We start from the raw sequence: 21,091 nt of genomic DNA, 5'->3' as shown, positions 1-21,091 counted from the left end.
GCACTGCCCCTTGTTGTACTTTGAAGCTGGAGACGATACGTTCCTCCGACACGTCAGTTTACACTAGATCTACACGGCGTCACATCCCAGAAGACGGCATTCTTCATATTAATATAGACTTCTAACAATTTACTATGTAATTAGGAATGACTCTTACCGGATCTCGTCCCTTTACACATGTTAAGACTTCGCATCAACTGCAAAGTATTATAGCATAACATGAGTGAAAAGTAAGTAAGTAAAAGTAAAGCTATCCCTATAACAGGCCGTGGAGGCCCATAGGGTTGTGAGATGTTGATGTTCCCACATTTTCTAGACAATCGGCTCACAGATGGCGGCAATGTTGTCAGCCTTACGCGCCGGGCGCCCTTTATCCCGTAGAATATTCCAAAAATATATGAGCACGTCCTTAAAATTACTAAGCATCAGAAACTGGTGTAATCCATGCATAATATTTTATACTTCTAGTTGCGGATAGAACTGTTCGAGACTGCATATTGAAATCTAGTAATCTGATGACCTCTATGCCTAGGCAGAAAATGCGAAAGGGTGAGTTTTCTGTGTCATATGGAACCTTACAATACGCAGCAACATCTTCGAAATCTTTCATCTTCTCTTAGTCCGCATAATTGATACTGACATAGACGTGCAGCTAGTTTAAATTTACTCCTTGGAAATAATCTTCTGTCATGCACGTTTTTTTACACCATCATTTTGTTAAACGTCACATTACCAATTTTACCTGTACTGTTATCTATGAGTAACGTTAAAAATAATTTATAAATGACGTCATGTTGGTAGCAGCGATGTGTACATGGGCTTCTTTGGGTGGAAGAGTTGATGTATGAACCGAGATTCAATTAGCGATCTGTGTTATAGTACTTCCCTATGCGTCTTAAGATTCGCTCAGGTCTTAAGTTCTGTAGCCGATGTTTGTGCTCAGGTATAGTTCTGCAGTGAAAAAGAATAGTTGAGTGATTCATTTGGTTTAAAACTTTAGACGTAACGTTAAGTAGCGCACATGTTGTGTGTGCACTTACCGTCATAGTATCCCCCTGTCAAGTCCTCGCCATTTTGTCCTTTGTCGTTGAGGGCTGAATCTTTCCTCCACGTGACCTTCTGATCGGCGGGCAATTTTCCCGATCGTTGTGCCTCGTAGAAGAGTAGCGAATCGCGCAGGACTTCCTTGTAGTCGTAAGCTGCAACACAGTGACAAATTCCGCCGTTACAATTGCCGCGTCCCACGTACACGTAGTTTTGTGGTCAAGCGTTTGTCTGTGGTGAAGGGTAAAAATCATCGGGTCTTTGGCGGTTTAGAATCATTTGGGACGGCATCTGGACTATCAGAGTGGCATTCTGATTTTGGATTGTAAGCGCAGATTCTTCGAGCACGAATGAGTCCTTTCTGTGACACGTCAGTCTATCCTTATTTATAAGATTAAATAGATTTAATTGATCAATCCGTCAGGTACTGTTTTCGTCGTTCGAAACTCACAAATGGGAGTGTATGCTTGCATTTCCTCAGGTTTTAGTTTGAGTTGACATGTACCATTTGCGGCCATTAGAAGTCTTTTTAAAAAGAGAAGAGGATTTGTATGGCGTTATGAAAGCGTGGACTATCCACGAATGATACACATGTTCGGTGTTTTATCCATGTTTCATGCCTGCAAACCAAACTAAAATGAGTAGGAGATTCACATGTAAGGCCTCACCAGTGGTGTAACACTAATCATAATTAGCCATTATTAATTATGTAACTTAATATTATTCTTTCCTTCATAGTATTTCGAAAATTCTGATAAATATAAATTAATTTACCATAAACATTATTTCTTTTTGGGGCGGTTGGATGGTTTCTTGGTCAAAGATTTGTATACTGCATTGTGCCACCTTTTTTATTACGTGTATAAAGCTCAATAGCCTACTCTTTACTATCAAACGAGAATGTCATCACTTTCGGCGTTGATAACTATGGTATAGAGAATTTGACTAAAACAATGATAATCATTTCCAAAAATGTAAGCCTATTCCTTGTTGAAACGTCATATATTGTGACTTGCATTAAAAAAAATAGCTAAATTGACAATATGTTTTCAACTTCCACTACCATTCGTATGCCAGTGTTTCTCTTGAGACACGCTAGAGGCTGTAGTAATGGCTGAGTTGAAATCTGAGAGCCGTTTGATCGAATAAAGGCATCCTTTGTCCCTTCCTCTCGGTTAAACAATGTGAGCATTAGCCATTTTCACTTGCTTACCTTGGCAGAGCGCAAGCGCAGACAGAAGACAAACGAAGACCCTCATTTGTTGGTGGTACTGGTTGCTCACTGAGAAGTGATTTGGGTATGCTTGTAACTGGTGTTTATACCAGCATCACAGGTGGTAACAATCGTATGAATGTCACCTTTGTTGTCAGAGCTCATTTATAATATTCAGCGCCAGCTCTGCAATATGGAGAAATTCACAAAGCCGAGATAATATATTTGTAGCAGTTGAGTATATGAACTGCTCTCTGCGCCCACACACTGTGATTTATTATGAATGATTACATTCATATTGGATGCTACATTTGATAAACATGTCTTTCGGCGTGTTTCTGGACTTATCCTCTCTTTTAGCCCATTCAAGTGAACACACACTTTTAATGACTCACAGACAAGTGATACTGGCAGTGTTATAACATAGTACGGACTGGATATTGGATTTATTGACCACTTGTACATACCATTCGGAACTACACTTTACAGTTCACTGACATACGCAGACTAATGTCCTCAGTCTATTACAGTCTCCACTAGCTGTTTCCTGGCAGTGGTTTCTACCAAGGGAGATCCTTCAGCTTCCTGCGCCCAGGCACTCTTGTCACAGCCGCCCATGCAGAACTCTTAGTCAACTGACAACTCATCTAACTTGTTCCTAGGCTGGCAGCCATCTCACAGCAACCTCCTAGTCTCCTCTTCACAGACTGACTTCCAACTTACAACTGAACTCTCCCACTCACCAACCAGCTGCTTCACATCATTTCACTCAACTGATCTCCTGACAACTGAGTATTTCCGAACTCGACTGACACTGCTTATAACAGTTCGGCATGAACCACATAGAAAACATCGTTTATGTTGTTGTAGTCCAAAAATACTTCGATCGTTACATGGATCGAGTATTTTTTCATTAGCCTATTGTGTAGCAAAGGTTGTTGTTTACAGACTTACCAGATTTTTCCCTCCCCCCAAGCTGTTATGTTAAAACTGTTTTCTGTTTTACTGTACTTAAGAGATATCGCTTACTTCGATCCAGATTTTATATAATTTTAATGTAATGTAATTGAGCATTGCATAACCTAACTTAATCCTTTTTTTTACATTTTTCTTATTCTCAAGTAATTCTTGACCTGTTATGAAATATATCTTATAGATCAATACTTACTTACTCATGGAGCTGAGCCTTTCTGGAGGAGCCGCCAATTCTGCAGCTACTCAAGAATTTACCAGCATTTTATGGAACTCGAAGGTTCATTACCATGTTCACAAGAGCCCTCCACTGGTCCTTATCCTGAGCCAGATCTATCCAATCCATACCATCCCATCCTATCTCTCTACGATCCATTCTAATATTGTCCACCCACCTACGCCTTTGTCTTTCTTGTGGTCTCTTTCCTTCTGACTATCCCACCAATATCCTATACGCATTCTTTGTCTCCCCATTCATGCTACATGACCTGCCCACCTCATCCTCCTTGACTTGATCATTATAATTATACTTGGAGAAGAGTACAAGTTATGAAGCTCCTCTTTATGCAGTTTTCTCCAACCTCCTGTCACTTCATGTCTCTTTGGTCCAAATATTCTCAACACCCTGTTCTCAAACATCCTCAGTCTATGTTCCTCCCTTAATGTCAGAGACCAAGTTTCACACCCATACAGAACCACAGGCAAAATTATAGTTTTGTATGTTCTAATTTTTATATTTTTGGACAGCAGACGAGAAGACAAAAGGTTCTGGACTGAATGGTAGCAAGCATTACCAGAGTTCAATCGCCTCTTAATTTCCTCCTGAATCAGGTTTCGATCTGTTATCGTTGTTCCCAAATATCTGAACTGTGCCACATTTTCAAAACATCTGTGTCCATCTTTATGTCATGATTTTGCCCTGAATTTTGGTGACGAGACAGCAACATATACTTAGTTTTCTCTTTGTTTACTTCTAGACGAACCTCTTTACTTGCGTCAATTAAAGTTTGTGTGTTTTTCTTTATGGTATCTACATTATCACCCAGTAGATTCACATCATCGGCGTAGACCAACAGCTGATGTGTCACATTTAATTTCAGTCCCACCTGGTTTTCCTGGACCTTCCCAATTACATATTCTGAGGCAAAGTTGAAAAGGAGTGGCAATAAAGCATCTCATTGTTTTAGACAAATATTTATCTACAAGGACTTTACTGTATGTTTCCATTAAACACATTTTAATCGACCTAACTAGTTTCATGGGTATCCCAAACTCTATTTGAATATTGTACAATACTTCCCCCCTAACTGAATCGTAGGCTCTATTGAAGTCTATGAATAGCTGATGTACTGTCTCATCGTATCTGATGAATGCAAAAGATCTGAACTGTAGTTGATCTGTCGTATAGATCATGGAAAGTTATTTCCTTAAATTTACCAGCGGCCGAATGTTTATAACCTTTCATTTAAACGACACACCGTGTACACATTTACACATTAATTTTTGTTCTTTGTTAGCGCGAAACTTAACGATTACTTTTAACAGCATTAGTCAAATCAGTAGTGTCGGGCTTGATACTTGACGTTGTTGCAAGCAAAAATAATAAAACATGGCAGTTGTCATTGGTTGAAACATGAACTAAATACTATCATGACATTTTTTTCCAATTGACCTAATCCTTCCAGCCGCACTATGGCCCTGGGGTCAGGCCGCGCCATAGCTCAAGCTGTTAGTCGCTGGCTTTCCACCGCGGCGATCCGGGTTCGATCCCGGGTCTGATCAAGTGGGATTTGTGGTGGAGAAAGTGGCGCTGGGGCAGGATTTCTCCGAGTACTTCGGTTTCCCCTGACAATCTTCAGTCCACCAGTTACTTCACAACCACCCTCACCTATCATCTGGGGCTGGTACAATAGGCCAGAAGTGGCCGCAGTACAAAAGACTTAGTCCTGCCCCACTAGCAGTAGAAAAAAATGGCCCTGGGGTCGACTCAGCCTCTAACAGAAATGAGTACCAGGAATTAATTGAATAATTTTCCTAGGGAGTAAAGCGCGGCCGGAACGTAAGGCTGGCAGCCTTACCGCCATCTTTGAGCCGATTGTCTAGATAATGTGGGACCCTCAGTGTCTCACAATCCAATGGGCCTTCACGGCCTGGTACAGGGATATACTGTATGTCCAAAAAGTATCCGACCTTATTTTTTTCCGCTGTAAGTAATGGCCAAAGGAGTGGGGAAACTGAGTGTAGTGGTAGAAGGGACTTTCATGTGCATGCGTGATTTTTTGCTGACTCGCAACACTGCCGGATGCCTCTGTGGCTGCCAGATAACGAAGTGGTGTAACGTGTGTTCGTCGCATTCTCGTTTCGCTCAAGATGACAGAACGCTTGGAGCAGTGATACTGCATTAAGTTGTGTCAGAAACTTGGAGTATGACCCGGAAACCAAGGTCCAGGCGTCACACTGGAAGCATCCAACATCCCCGAGGCCCAAAAGAGCACGACGGGTTCGGAGCAATGTGAAGGTGATACTGACTGTTTTTTTTTTTCGATTACCGGGGTGTTGTGCCTCATGAGTACGCACCACTAGGCCAGACTGTCAATAAGGAGTACTACCAAGAAGTCCTCCGCCATCTTCATGATGCAGTTCGGTGCAAGAGGCCGGAACTCTAGGATGCACGCAACTGGCAGCTGCATCATGACGATCATGACAACGCCCCAGCTCATTCATCACACCTGATCCAGAGTTTCCTGGCCAAGCACGGCATTCCGCAGGTTCGCTAGGCTCCCTACTCTCCTGGCATGGCTTGTGATTTCTGGCCGTTCCCGAGATTGAAGACACCGCTGAAGGCTGCCGTTTTGACAGCCGTGAGGACATCATACAGAATGCGACTGTGCAGCTGCACGCCATTCCAAAGGAAGCCTTCCAGAATTTCTGCCAGCCATGGAAGGACCGCTGGGCTAAGTGAGTGGAGTCACAAGGGGCCTACTTTAAAGGCGATTAGGTATTGTAACCACTCAGATGCAGAACGTTTTTTTCCCCCGGCCCAAGGTCGGATACTTTTTGGACAGAGTAGTACATCCAGAAAACAGTCTTCCTGTTGAAATATCAGACTTATATTCAGTTGTGATTCAGGTAAGTCCAGGGTGGCAGATTTTGTGTTTCTATCTTCGCATCCGAACTGCAACCCTGAATTTTTCTGAATCACAACTGAATAAAAGTGTCTGATCTCCACGTAACTGTGTGACGGAAAGGAAAGCATTTGTGTTAGGTTCCGACAGGGTTGTTTCATGTGATCTTGAGATCGATTAGCTATAACAAGGGACCCAGTCGTGATAAAAGAACAATACTTGGACTGGCATCGTCAGAAACTGGAGCTATCTTCGTTAGTGTTCCTACTGACTTTATTAGCAAAGGTAAAAAAGGTAAAGTTGTGACTGAGGAGCTTTTGTGCCGTTCATGTGTAACGTCATTCACGGTTCTTTCTTCGTATTTATTTGTTAGACACTACATGTTTCGGCTTAACTGACCATCTTCAGGTGTAGAGGCTGTTTGGTTAAGGATTCTTCTGCTGCTCACTGTAATGCAGTTTTCTTTCCTCCTATTGTAATTTCCTCCGGTTATTTTGGTTATGTGGGTTACCATCAGTTGAAGTTGGATGTCCTCGAGTTGCACGTGGTTGCTTTTGGTTTTGTTTGGTTTGTTTCTTGTTGCTGCCTGGAATGTTCTTGCTGGGGCGTGGGGTTTATTATGTGTTGGTCGGCCATCATAGTCGTTCGTTGTTGTCCCGGTGCTTTATTGATTAAGCACCACGCCAGGAAAATATGTTGGAGAGTGGAGTTGAGTGGTCAGCTTCACGCCCTGGCCACTTTACCCCGGGGAAAGAGCCCCTGGTACCCCATTGCGTGGGAGGCTGGATGGGCGCCAGAGCCGGTCTGGACCGCCTGGGTGCTGTCGTCCAACCCACAGTCCATCGCTATACCTATTTCGCAATCCCGACTCGGCGGATTTTATTAGTGCAAATGATAATGAAATACGCTTCGCCACAAGTGCTTCAGCACTTGCGAGCATGGGTAAGACAATGATTTTCTGTAGTATATCCTTGCATTTTCAGCACTCCATATTCAGTGGTCATTAGTGTTATGTTTCCGGTAGTTTTTACGCAATAGAATCTGGAAAAGGGGAAGTGCATATATTTATATAAGGTGGACTTCCTTTCATTTATGTGACATTGTATAACAAATAAACGAACCTTCATAAGTTAATTATCATTAACTTCAAGGTGAGGGTTTGTTTTCTGCGATGTAAATCATGAGGGCTGGAATAGTTGTCCTATTTCAACATTCGCGATGAAAAATGCAATTACTTAACGAACTTCGAATCAACTTTTTTATAAGGGGGGAGAACAGCATATCCAGATATTAGTTAGGGAAAAGAGTAATTCTGTAGTGGTGAATTTTGTGTGTCATACTGGGTTATAAACAGACTCCTCTGGCCTTTGTAACAAAATTGCTTGTCATAGATAGGTTAGGTTATTCACGTAAGGTAATTAGAATTTTCAGGATCATGACATTCATCATCGCCATGAAACTGGTAAGAATGAGGCCTACTTGACCTAGCTTAATCCTCAGGGTGCAAGAGGCTCTCTGTCTTTGTTTAGTGACATTCGGAATTTGTTCACCCCTGCAGTTTCTGTTCTCTTGATTGTAATATTTGCGTTCGTAAAATGCAAATGCCTTAGCCATCACTCATTGTAGCCTTCAGTTTCCTTGGTAACATTTTAAGCGTTTATTTCCTCTTTACATATTTATATTTCAGTGATGATTGGCCATGTAATACTATCTAGTAAAAGTAACAGAAACTCGCTGCTGCTGCTTCCAGTCCTTTGGTATCACATTTCATAGATAGCCAGGCATGCAACATGTTTCAAATTCGTTTTTGCAGCCCAGCTTGTAATCTTATTTTTGTTTCTCATTTATTTGCCAAAATTATGACAATAATTCCATTAATTTTGTTGTAACGTGGTAATTTTATTTCTACATTCATTCTTTGTTCTGGGATAAGGTATCATAAATACTTAAATAGCGATACTTGTATGGTAATTTTGTCTCATGTGACAGTTATACCTTGAATGTTATCTGTTCTCATGCTTTTAGTCTTGGTGGCAGATATTTAAAATAGAATAAAAATGTGGCTGCCAGAATGATTCAGAAATACAGTCTGAATCCAGTAGCCATATTACATATATATTTGCCAGTAGATTAGCAGCATGCTTCATAAAAACAAACTGACCTACAGTGAGTGGGAAAACATATTTATGGAGACACGACTGCCAGTAATATGCCATTCATACCATGTTTAATGAAAACAAGCAAATTGATTCATAAGCGTAAGAGACACTTGTGCAAAAGCAAGAGTTTGAATGGATATTATTTTATTTTAATGTATATAGAGTAATGAAGGATTTTCTCAAATATAGAAATTTTGTGATTAATCCTAAATTATGTTCATACATAACACCTAAATGCAGAAAATTATAAGAATCTTTCATTAAATGAATTCTGTGACATGGAGACCACTGATTCTGGGATGTTATGCCATGCAGTGCAGTAGAAATTTACCAACATTTCAGAGAGTGTACTGCCTCCTTCAGGGTCCAAGTGTAAGGGAAGCAAGCAGTAAATACTCTTCTTGCTGCTTGCTTGGCCGTCTGTATGAACCTGAAGGAGGAGGTATTATGCTTCCCTGGAATGTCAGTAAACATACACCAGAGTGCTCTTTATAGTCACTGCCATGAGAACCTCAAGTCTCACAAATCTTTCTGGGGTGAGTTTATTGAATAGAGCATTTGTGAGGTGTGAGAGAGCAATGGGACTAGTACAGTAGTGTTAATTATTTCATACACAATTCCTTGTTGCTAATTAATATATGGTTGTATTGTTAGCACTCTTGCATCATGTTCTAGAGGTTTGTTGTTTTCATCAGATAAATGCAGGGATAGTATCTCAAATTAGGCCACTGCTACTTCCATTCCCATCCTTTGCAGTTCACTAATCATCTGGTCATCTTGTGCTCTATAGTCAGAGCTACTAATAATGTGATTCACTAAAGCATGTATAAACAAATAAATAAAGAGATAGTAGTCCAGTGGTATCATTTAAAGTTCTCAGGCTACCTCCTTCACATCCCAGCAACAGCAATCTAACCTGAGGTTTTTCTGTTGTAGCAGGTTGTCTCTTAGACATATGTCAGAACAGTACTGTAACCCTTCAAATAACAAAACTCGTTTAAAATTTTGGTTCCTATCCTCACCAGAAGACACAGTCTTTGTTAGAAAGATCATTCAGTTAATGACATTTAGAACAGTCATTGCTTATATTGATAATAAAACAAAAATCACTGAATATTAAACAGGTAGCATGTATAGTTAGCATTTTCCTTTACAGTGTAACACAAAGGCTTCCATTACAAGCACACATCCCTACTGACTGTGATGGACTGATTAGTCATAGTCTTCCTGATAATTAAGGCAGCCCATAGTGCAGTGTGTGCTGAAGTGGTGATTGGGTAGTAACAGGTCTTCACACACTGCACTATGGTTATGAAATCAGAATACAAATTCCTATGTTCACAGTGTGTTAAAAAAATTGTGAGCAAGTGATGCATTAGGAAATGAAACAATCTGGGAGACATAATACACTGTAGTAGTGTGATGTTTCTTTCTGAATGTCTAGAATAATTGTATACAACTGGATCTAGCTGAAACATGAAATCAGGCTATTGTGTCCAAAATGTCTAGGGTCTTTAGCTTACCAGGCTCACAGGCACAATAAGTCTACTATGATTTTGTGTGTGTTAAGGTACAGTATGTTGGTCTATATACAGATTTCTTTCCTTAGGTAATTTCAGTGGCAGCATACTCTCTGAAGAATTATAAATGATGAACAGCCTTTGATAGAGATATAAAGTTTCACTGTGTGTGCATGTGTTACATGCCCATATATTTTGTATATAACAGATGGATTTTTTTGTTAATATGTGAAATATATTAAACTGATTTGAGCTCACATGTAAACATGATATCCATGTATGATATCTGTGCACTACTTTATTATCTTACAACATTCTCTTTGCTACACCACTGCCAAAAGGAAGAACCAACCACCCAGTTCTCTTCCATTCTACTGTATCAGACATGGCTGTACTTGTTGAATCTTCACTACACTACACCTTGTATTCTTTTAAGGAATGGAAATTAATCAGTTTACAATTCATTGTAATAGATAGAGAGTTCTGTTGTCTGGAATATCATGCCATATAGTCCGGTGAAAGTGAGTCAATATTTTGGAGGAATATACTGCCTCCATTTTCCGGGGCATAAAGCAAGCCAAGCAAGAAACCAGCATTAAACAAGTTCTGGTCACTGCCTGCTTCATGCTGGTTTCTCTTGACGTACTCTTTAACTCCAAAGATGGAGGCAAAATGCTAGTTGACTTTCACTAGACTACATGGCATTATATTACAGAAGACAGAACTCTTCACAGACACTGCTGTGAGAACCTTGGATCCATCAATTGTAACAGGTGCTGGAAGGAACATGTATACTGTTCTTTTCCTGATTCCTCCTGTACATGAATTAGGCCCACAGCCCACACTGAGGCTAATTAAATTGTCAGTGAAATATTATTAGGCTGTCAGCTGTGTGAGTTGATAAAAAAGGGCTGATCTTTCAGGGATCATTTCTGTCCTCATCGTCAGGATCTGATGTGAAATTTGATCCATCTTTCCCATCTATATATTAACCAGGAGCCCATGGTATAAACTGGGTATAAGCCATGTGGTGCTTATGAGTGGAGTCATGACTTTGCTTGGCTTGGAAAGGAGACGAAGCCAGGCAAACATTCATGATTCATTTTTAACCCATTCACATCGGTGATAGCCCAAGAAGATTTAATTAACTTTAGCCACCATGAAAGCATCATATCTTACAACTAAATTGTCTTTCCAATATCATTCTTGGTCAGCCCATAAGATAAGTAAATGCAGAGATTTTATTCAAAATTATAGATGATTCAGCCTGCAATACATCATACGTCATCAATAATAGTGCTCAAATACAAGGATGTATTATGAGCTTCACTGATCCAGTGTTGAACTTATTATAGTATAATATTGTATGCATATCACAGCTGGCTTTAGATCACTTTCTAAAAAAAAACTGACTGGCTGAACATAACTGTTCCACTGTATAGCTGACAGGAACAATTTCCCCCCCCCCCCGTGTAGAAAAGCAAGTAACTCAGAGTTTTTGGCATGGTCAGATTTTCCTTCTGTTGTTCAGATCAGACCTCGGCAGATTGAAGTGTAATTTAGAAAACAGTTATGGACATTATTCAAAATTATGCACATTAAGGACCGGCGATTTAAATATGTAAATCACCCTGGGGCAGCCATTATTAAACCTACTATCCTAACTTGTGCACTGTTCACTTTAGAAATTAATATAAAATCTCCTAATTAATTGTATGAACTAAAATTTTTGGAGAACGCTTACCAATGCTCCTAAAAGTGCTTGAGGGTGTGAAATTTCTGGAAACATTCCCCTTTGTGAAGTGGCATTACACAGAACTTGCAAATGTAGACATACTCCTTTTTTGTGAACTGTGCAAACACAGCATTGCCTAGAAGGATGCTTCCCCTTGGAATGTTCACTCTTCACAATTTTCAAGATGGTATGTTTCCGCATATCACCCGAGAGTCGCCCTAGGGGGTCCACATGAGGTCTGTGTGGGGTGGGAGTTGATGGGCCCGGTCGCACTAAGTCTGTGTCTGACTCTGGTTCTGGTTCTGCTCTGTAGCCCAGGCCTTTGCCACATTCATCAGAAATGCTTTGTATTTCAATTTTGAATCGGTTTAGAATTTTGTGATTTTTTTAGATTTGTTACTGTCCCTGCAATGTTAGTCCCCTCAATGTTATTACCCCCATTATCATCAGAGCTACTGTCACTTTTACTGTCTTTGGCCACAATTCTTTGTTCTTCCCTGTCACTGCCACTCTCTGAATCACCATGACTACACGTCTCTCAAGGCAGGCCAGCTGGCTTATCGGAGAAGAATTTGTCCTTGTCCATACCCCACCACTAACTACTGACTGATACATACAGCTCAAAGAGCAGCAAAGCATTTTCGTTTATAGAGGGTTAAGAACACAGCGAGGTAAAGTTACTGACAAGTAAGCAAACATTCCAGAGTTTTATTACGCCATTGCGTGAAACTTGGGTGGCGCCAGAGCAAGGTATAGTGTGTTACAACCTAATGTGTCCTAAAATCATGATATCATGCTGCCGGTCCTCAATGTGTTAACCACTTTTTGTTAGCTCATTTTCTTTTAAGAAAAAGATGTAGGCTCATGAGATAATGTTGTCTGTGTGGCTACCACTTTGCCATTATAAAACACCTAAACTGTGTACTTTTTTAATTTTGGCCACTGAGTAACATAACATGTAGTGGGAACTTCACTTGATATAGTGTCTCATGAGCTAAGCTTGGGGAATCACATTGACTGTCCATCACACACCTCATATCATCTAAGACTGTTCCATGCTGAATGCTGAGATCACCCCAGCATATGTAGGAAAATTCCCAAAGGGTGGCATGCCTATAGCAGTAGCTGTAAAGCCATCATGAGAGCCAATTTAAGTTCAATGCAGCATAGAGGAAAACAGGTTAGTAAGTGTAGTCCATTAGCGAAACATTTTGTGAATTAGAGAAGTTGATCAGTTTCCCATTCACTTCAGTGACAAGAGAGAAGAAATGTTAGTGCAATTATGAAATAATAAGTGGATAAAGAACTGGCCTCAAGAGGTTATAGGTGGGGGGTCAGTAACGGTTGCAAACATCGAAAAACGTTATAATAGGATCCTGAAATTATATTTGGTAATGGAGCTTCAAAAAATGTGCAACTTTATGTATGGTAATCTTTTTGTAGAACAAAAAACAACAGTATGACAACTGAATTAATTTGTATTTAGAGCTTGGTTTGGTGGCAATAACTAACAAACTGTTGAAGTGAAGCATTTGAATTTTCGCATGGAGATAAACCATGAACATATCTACAAGTTCTGTTGAAATATGGGGACAGTGAAGAACTTTGAGGTTATGTCTGACAAATTTAACATAGACAAATGACAAACTGTGAACATAAGTACTAAATTCATCCAAGAAGAAAATAATAGAAACAAAAACAGTAACATGTAACATATTTACAATTGCAAGCAATAAGAAAATTTGCTCAGCTAGTACTTGATCATGTGACCAATTGCACACAAGTCCAGTGTACTAGCTTGCGAGCAAAATTGCACTTTATTGTTGGATTATAAATTTACATTGCCAGAATAAGACAATGATAAGGGAAGATTTGTAAGTACGCAACAGGAAAGTGAATTTTATGAGTTCAACCCGGAACTCCCTTGTTAAAAAAAGAAATAACCAGTTGTATGTCTCCTAGCCTCATGTGACTCAGATTCACTGATTGGAAGACATTGATACCACTTCTTTAGATAATTCTGTGCCATTGCATATTAGTTTAGGTGCAGCAGTGTCTACCATTAAACTTTTTTAACGCGTTTTAAATAATCACAGTAAGTTCATACTGTGCCCAAAATCAGTTTAAAGACTTCATTTAATATATGGTCTTTGACATATCTATGGTGACAAATACGAATATAAGCAATATAAGCAGAATGCTTTCTTTTATTCTTAAGAATATGATGGATAATTGTTTGACTGAGATAGTAACTTCCAATTGTATGTCCTGTTTTAAAATTTCAATTCAGTGAACTTATTTATTAATGATTCAATTTTCAGATTGGAGCTGTCATCAGAATAATGAGAACAGTTTTAGAAGCATATCCAAATTAACTGCTAATGATATAACCAGTGATATGCGTAATTGTGCTCAGGCTGATGTAAATTTGGACACAGGGAACCTCATCTTTGCATATACAAAGCTTAATCAACAATTTAAAAAAATGGTAAGTGAATTAACTAACATTAGAGACTACCAAGAAATAGTGAGCAAAACAGGTATAGTGGTGAATAATCCAGCCCTTACTATGTTACCTTGCAACTCAGTAAGTAATTAAAGTGAAAAACTTTCGTTCCAAACAGGAGCCAAAAACTTGCCATACTACACATGCAGAAATTATTAATTCAGGGATGAACTATAACTCAATAATTTCCAGTGTTCCTAACAACAGAGCTGCTCTTTTGAAGAATCCACTAAATCATTCTAAAAACAAACAGTCTCTGAAAGTGATACAGAATGTTCCAGATATATATGACAGTGTTCCAGTCAACAGTCATACATATGAGAGACAACAGTTTAGCCCACAACTGTCCAAGTTCAGCATGTATGGAAATGCATCTCATCAGAATATCATGGGCATTGGGGGATCATCAGTTGATATTTTTCCTGATTATTTACAACAGATATTCATAAAAGCAGACACTGACATCGTCTCATTGTATAAATTCCTTGAAATCTTTAATAATTCAGTAAATAGTCAATATGTACTCGATAGTGGCTCATGTAAGGCACACACAGTTCTTTGCCTTTCAAACATCCCTGATGTAAGTGCTTCAGAGGATCACAGTGCACAAAGTGAAACATTTGGCAAGTTGGAAGATAAAATAACTGTGATAAGCAGTTACTGTAACGATTTAGTTGAAAACAGAGGAAGGATAATGATCAACAACACAAATCTGTCAGCTACATGGCAAAGAAAATCCTTGCAGACAGTGAACATGCTTTGGTCTACCATGCCTCCTAATCTTCATAACAAAGAAGCATCTTTGTATACTAGTCACAGAAGTTGTTTTAATGCATCTTATACTTGGAAGGAAGGTGACAGATGTGAAATATTAAAAACACACAATTCAATTAGTAAAAACAGTCAAATTCAAGCTCACTGCATCATAAATGGTAATCCAGAGAACCTTCAAAAGCATTCTAGCATGTTAGGTGACTGCACATCTTTCAATGAACGCAATATAGAAGTGAATTTCTTTCAAGGGTGTGATATTTCTGACAGAAAAGTAATTCATAAAGATAGTGTTCCCTTTAAACCAGGTGTTGCACTGCAGAAATGTGTTGTTACAGCAGAAAGTGAGATGTCAGCAAGTTTGGAACAATACAGTTTTGAAACTGATGCAAGTGTGCCATCAGACATCAAAAAGCAGAAGAAATTGATGGATGCTGAGTCCTTATATGACTTACATGATTTTATAACAGAAGGCACAGATAAAACCAAAACTAGTTCTAGAGGACATCCCATAATAATGTCGCAGAAAATAAGGAGTTTGTCTCAGCCATCCTTACCCACCTTTTTACTCCATAATAGCACAGACGATGAACAGCTGTCAGAAGATGCTGAGGATGGAAGTGACAGTCTCAGTGACACTTTCACAGCATGTGAAGAAGTTCACTATGAAAATATATCAAAATTGATGGAACACCCCACAGAAGATATTAAGGAAAACAAGCAAATAGAGATGCCTTGCAATTCAGTTAATGTAGTTTATCATGAAACCACTGAGGAAACAGCAGTTGTTGACTCTAATCAGAATGTTTATATGGTGCAGTCAGACCATTTAGATACCAGTGTTGCTACTGAATTAAATACAAATGTCTGTTTCAGCGAATTATGTAACAAGTCACAGAAACTGCAAACAAAAAGTGATGGCTTTTGTGAAGAAAATAAACTGTACTATCCATCTCCATCTGAAATGAATACTAGTTACAACGACTATGAAGTTCCACTGGTAATTATACAGGACATGAATCCTTGGTATAGAGAAGATGGAAATGCCCTTGAGATGGAATCTCATAACAGCCACAGCATAACTGGAATTGAAGCTCATGTAAACAAAAGGGCATATCCAAGAAAAACCAAACAGCATATCATATTCCCACTGTCTCAGAATGAAATTTTCAGCGGCAGTAAGGTAATTCCAGATAGAAATATTCAATGCGAAGCCTGCATCCTGCCACATATTAGTTCTTGGAACAGACCAGAAAATAAAACATGTACAGAAGAGGCCAAAACAAGTCATTCCCATGTCACACACTCAACATGCATTAACTATACTAGAGATGCAAATGTTCAGGGCAAGATGTGTGCACTTACTTTGCCAAGTGACACTGATGCAAACAGAAGACAGATAGTAAAAACATCTCAGAAATATAAGCCACAGGTAGAAATTTGTCACATTACTGAAACTGACAGCAAAATTAATAGCAAACATGAATCTTTCATGATAAGGGGAAATATATCCAGCCCAGAATATGTATCTACACAAAGAACACAAATGTTCACAAGACCATATTCATCAGATATTATGTGTAGTAATGATTTCAGTCATCAACATCTGCCTGTCGAGGACTACACTGCCTTTCCCAAATCAGATGCAGAGTCTGTATCTAATTCTTGGGAAGATAGTTATCAGACACAACCAGTGCAATATCCTTGTACACAGAACAGACGTAGTCCCAGCCATATGTCTCAAGTTCGTAACACCAGTCTAGAAAACGCTCTGCATTCATGCATAGACATGGCTGTCAGGAAACATGAAAATGACATACACAAACAGCCATGTTATACTGAGGGGCAGTCAACACAAGATGTTACAGTACAAACAAATATCAGAAGCTTGATCAACTTAGAGAACCAGAGTTATTGTTTTTTATGTTTCAGCAACAAAAGCAACCAATTTAACAATCAGAATTTGACTTTGAAGAGACACATTGAAGCTCTCTACCTGGAGTCTGTTTCTTTACCCAAAAAACGAAGATATGATACCCTGAAATCAGCAGAGTCTCACATTTCTGAATTACCTACCAACCATAATTCAAGGGCAGAGAAATCTGAAATCATTGAAGGTTTCTCTACTGATGATAATGAAGACACAAATTTTAAATATGAGGAATATTTACCTAAAGTACAGGATACTTCAATAATTAATGTAGAAAATTTTGTAGACTCAGATCATAAGGTTCCTGATACTGTGAAAGACATTTCCTGGACGGATGTTGACGTGAACCAAAAAGAGCTGTACATGACAGACCAAATTATGAAAGGTAAATTGAACAGCCTCATTATAACCGTGCTTAATAACCTTCCTCTCTCCCTTCCTTCTTGACTTAATAGTGGAAAACTGGTGAGCCTAATTTTTGAGAAAAATTCAGCATTGCATGTCACATTTTCCTGCAGAGGGTGTAAGATTTCAAGGACATATAGGCAGTAAAGAGTGAAATATAGTTAAATATATAAATAATAGTAAGAAAACAATTTGAGCCTATAATGATAAAATTTACTCCTACCACCTACCGCCTCCACTACTGCTGGTGGTCAAATTCTGAAATGTGTCACATTTATTTTCCACAGCTCCAACCAAAGGTGAACAGAACTTTGAGTATCAGTTCCCAAAAGCATGGACCAGCAACATAGAAGAGAAGGCCCTTCAAAATCATGTACCTGTTAGGCGTTCAATTCGTATTGGCCTATCCAGAAGAGCCCAGCCACAGCCCCTCCATCCCCACTACCCACAACAATAAGTTAAAGAATCTGTTAATATTTCATGCCTCTTTTGTCCTGTGATGAAAGGAGGCAAGCAGTAGTTACAATAAATTCAAAATTACCATTCTGTAAACTGTTTGCCACTGTTACATCCTGATAATATGTTGTGTGAAGACTTGTGGCAGAACACACCCAGACTAACATCTGAACCTATGGAGAGAGAAATGCATTGATTGCAGTAGTATTTTACATTAACTATAACTTTTATTGGTAAACAGAAACCGGATTGTTTCAGTAATATAAAAAAAGAACAGTGGATTTTTAGTGGTGAACTTAGCAGTTTGGTGTAACAGTAACACTCGTGATTTGTATTGTATTTGGAAGGTGCCTGGTTGAAATCTCAGCTGACACCCTGATTGATGTTCTTTATCCATATCCTTCTTCCCTCCAGGCAAATTCAGGGTAGCACCTCTATTAGGCAATGACTGCTTGCTTCCAAATCATTTCCAACTCATTATTCACAATATATTGTACCACTGAATACCGCATACTCTTAGAAACTGATGTCATAGTGTGAACCATACAAAAAACGAAATTGGTGGTTGAAAAATTATGGCTATAGCAGAGGTGCACAATAAACAACAAAGAATTCTCCCAGTTCCTTCATTTTATTTTTAAATTTACAAATACAAAATGAATTACACTAACTTTTGTCTATTCATAAGCCTCTCACATACATAAGTGAAGTCAGAGATTATGGAGGAATGATGAAATATCACACAATCACACAATATCCTAGCATTTGCCTGGAGGAACAAGTAAAAAATGCCAGACTAAAATGATAATCCTCTTGCTTGAAAATACCTCCAGAATGTAATGCAGGACTCTCACAGTGTTTAAAGCAAACAAGAAACGTTGCTCTCTGTTTTCACACATAATAATGGAAACAGGAGCACCATCTCTCTTTTCATTCTATTTTCATTTATCACAGACTGGGGGAAAGAATTGAAATGTGTTACGCAAATGAGTTTGATTATTTTGGCCACCTGTACAAAGTGGAGTGAAGTCTCTTTTTCTTTGTATTAGGCCTACCTTTATTAATTTTATTCATACATGCTAAAAGCTTGTCTGTCCATGTACTATTGCTTGTTCCCACTACCGGTTGAGAAATGAAAGAAGAGAGGTCACTTTCAGCATTGCTTAATTTGCATTACTCTCATAAATCTGGAAGGAACTCCATTTCATTTCAGTAAAGACCAGTTATGTCTAAGTCCACATTTGAGCTGGAAATATCCTAGCTAGATGGACATATCAGAGGATATAAAACTCCTGAGTACATGAGGTTAGGTTATTTTTACATTTCTCCAATAATCTGGGGTTGAACTCAGATACATTCCTAATTTTAAAGTGTGTCTATTTTTACAATAACATTGCTGTTTTAAAGTAATTATTTTCTTTGCAGGTGTGAAGTTTATTATATCAGATTTGGGTTAGTATGCAGGCATTTCTCATTGACTGAGAATCATTGGGTTTCACTGTGCTCAGGTGCAGGCATTTCTCATTGACTGAGAATCATTAGGTTTCCCTGTGCTCAGGTGCAGGCATTTCTCATCGGCTGAGAATCACTGGGTTTCCCTGTGCTCAGGTGCAGGCGTTTCTCATTGACTGAGAATCATTAGGTTTCCCTATGCTCAGGTGCAGGCATTTCTCATTGACTGAGAATCATTAGGTTTCCCTGTGCTCAGGTGCAGGCATTTCTCATTGACTGAGAATCATTGGGTTTCCCTGTGCTCCCAAATGCTAAGGGTTTCTGCATAAGGTATCATTGTACATTGGAGCAGTATTTTTCTTCTAAAGGTTTCATATCTGTGCCCCATAGTTATTGTTGGTAATGGCATACTGTCATTCTTACTGGAAAGTCAATATATATTGTAATAAAGTCATTGAGTACATAAAATAATTATAATAGTGCTTAATATATTCCATCTACACAGAGATATTGGGTTTTCAGACTTTATCCATCGTCCTGGTTTTTAAGATAAGTGATAAGTGATTGAGGCTAGCTCTTTCTAAGGGACCCAACAGAATAGGTGTTTTACCTCACCTGAGGATGGAAACAGATCCAGTTTCTGAAACGTTGTGTTTTTCTTAGTTATTTTAAAAACCAGGACGATGGATAAAGTCCGAAAACCCAATATCTCTGTGTGTTATACACTATCGTCAGAATCCTATAGTAACTACATATTCCCTCTAAATCAGTAATGTACTGTAACAGATAAACATAATTTCCTTTCTATTCATGAAACCTTACAAAATATTATTATCTCCTTTTTGAATACTGTAATCTGTTTATTCAGCAGTGATGTGTGTGCTGATTCATTTGGTATGGATGCAGTTAAAACAGTATAAAAATTGAACAGTGAATGGGACAGCACTCATCTGTTGCATGTGTGTCCATAAACTTGGGTGTTTGTTTCGTGCTACTGCTTGTGTGTTCACTATGCAACAGTCATTGGAAGTTGAAGATAGTCGTGAATGCAGAGCATTGAGCTAAAACTTTTGTATGGTTTGCTAAGTTTGATAGTTGAACATTTATGCAGCTTGAGTTAATTTTGCTGTGTTTATGGTGTTTGAAAAACTCCAAGTACCTTTGAAGAAAGGGGAACATCGTCAGACCACACACTGGTAGGCGTAAACTTCATACATACATACATACATACTTTATTTCACTTCCATAAATCCTATCAGGAGTTACAAACTCATGTGGATGTGGAGATCGTCTTGGTTACAAATTTGGCTCAAGATACAACTTGTCGTACAAATATCATAAACATTCTAATACAATCCATTACAAGTAAATTACAAGTGGAAAGCAATCCTGTCATACATTATTAGCACATACATATTAATGATAAAATTCAATAAGAGATACATAATAGTTACAATATAAATAAGTAATATAAAATAAGATATTACAATGCTTGTATACAATAAAATAAATAAAAGTTATAAAATACCCAATATAAATAATTATAAATACAAAAATACAAATCTGGCTATTTATCTCCTTTTAGAGTAGAGTTATTTAAATATCTTAAGGGGATTTGTAACAGAAATATTCTTGTAATGAATAAAAAGAGTGTAGTAGTAAAAATTGTTTCAGTAGTACTTCAAACATCTTAATATCACTTGATACATCCTTAATGTGTTGTGGAAGATTATTGTAGACCTTCATTCCTGAATAATAGATTCCCTTTTGATACATCCTCAAATTTACTAGGGGTAGATGGAG

The 21,091-nt window shown here is 38.5% G+C and overlaps 2 protein-coding genes across 2 annotated transcripts in view; one reads left to right on the top strand and one right to left on the bottom strand.

Annotated features, from left to right (window-relative positions):
- The window catches only part of LOC111863127 (endoglucanase A), a 23,563-nt gene extending 21,179 nt beyond the window's left edge, over positions 1 to 2,384 (bottom strand). Inside the window, exons 1-2 of the mRNA XM_023849162.2 lie at positions 2,258 to 2,384; positions 1,041 to 1,199 (exon numbers count right to left, since the gene is read on the bottom strand). Of these exons, the coding sequence (XP_023704930.1) occupies positions 1,041 to 1,199; positions 2,258 to 2,303 (205 nt within the window). The 5' untranslated portion in view covers positions 2,304 to 2,384. The remainder of the gene's footprint in view (positions 1 to 1,040; positions 1,200 to 2,257) is intronic.
- Positions 2,385 to 7,156: 4,772 nt separating this feature from the next.
- Positions 7,157 to 17,837, top strand: LOC111863125. The gene is made up of 4 exons (XM_033750935.1): positions 7,157 to 7,296; positions 14,090 to 14,256; positions 14,393 to 17,360; positions 17,668 to 17,837. Exons 1-4 carry the CDS (start codon positions 7,293 to 7,295, stop codon positions 17,835 to 17,837), a joined length of 3,309 nt encoding a protein of 1,102 aa, XP_033606826.1. The 5' UTR covers positions 7,157 to 7,292.
- The last annotated feature ends 3,254 nt before the right edge of the window (positions 17,838 to 21,091 follow it).

This window comes from Cryptotermes secundus, unplaced genomic scaffold (genome assembly GCF_002891405.2).
Source record: "Cryptotermes secundus unplaced genomic scaffold, Csec_1.0 scaffold5024, whole genome shotgun sequence".
NCBI lineage: Eukaryota > Metazoa > Arthropoda > Insecta > Blattodea > Kalotermitidae > Cryptotermes > Cryptotermes secundus.
Note: the sequence above shows the minus strand (reverse complement) of the source record. Positions and strands in the feature narration are given on the sequence as shown.

Coding starts and splice junctions, on each gene's coding strand:
- LOC111863125 (XM_033750935.1), top strand. Junction 14,257..14,392: donor ATCAACAATTTAAAAAAATG/GTAAGTGAATTA, acceptor CGTTCCAAACAG/GAGCCAAAAACTTGCCATAC. Junction 17,361..17,667: donor GACAGACCAAATTATGAAAG/GTAAATTGAACA, acceptor TATTTTCCACAG/CTCCAACCAAAGGTGAACAG.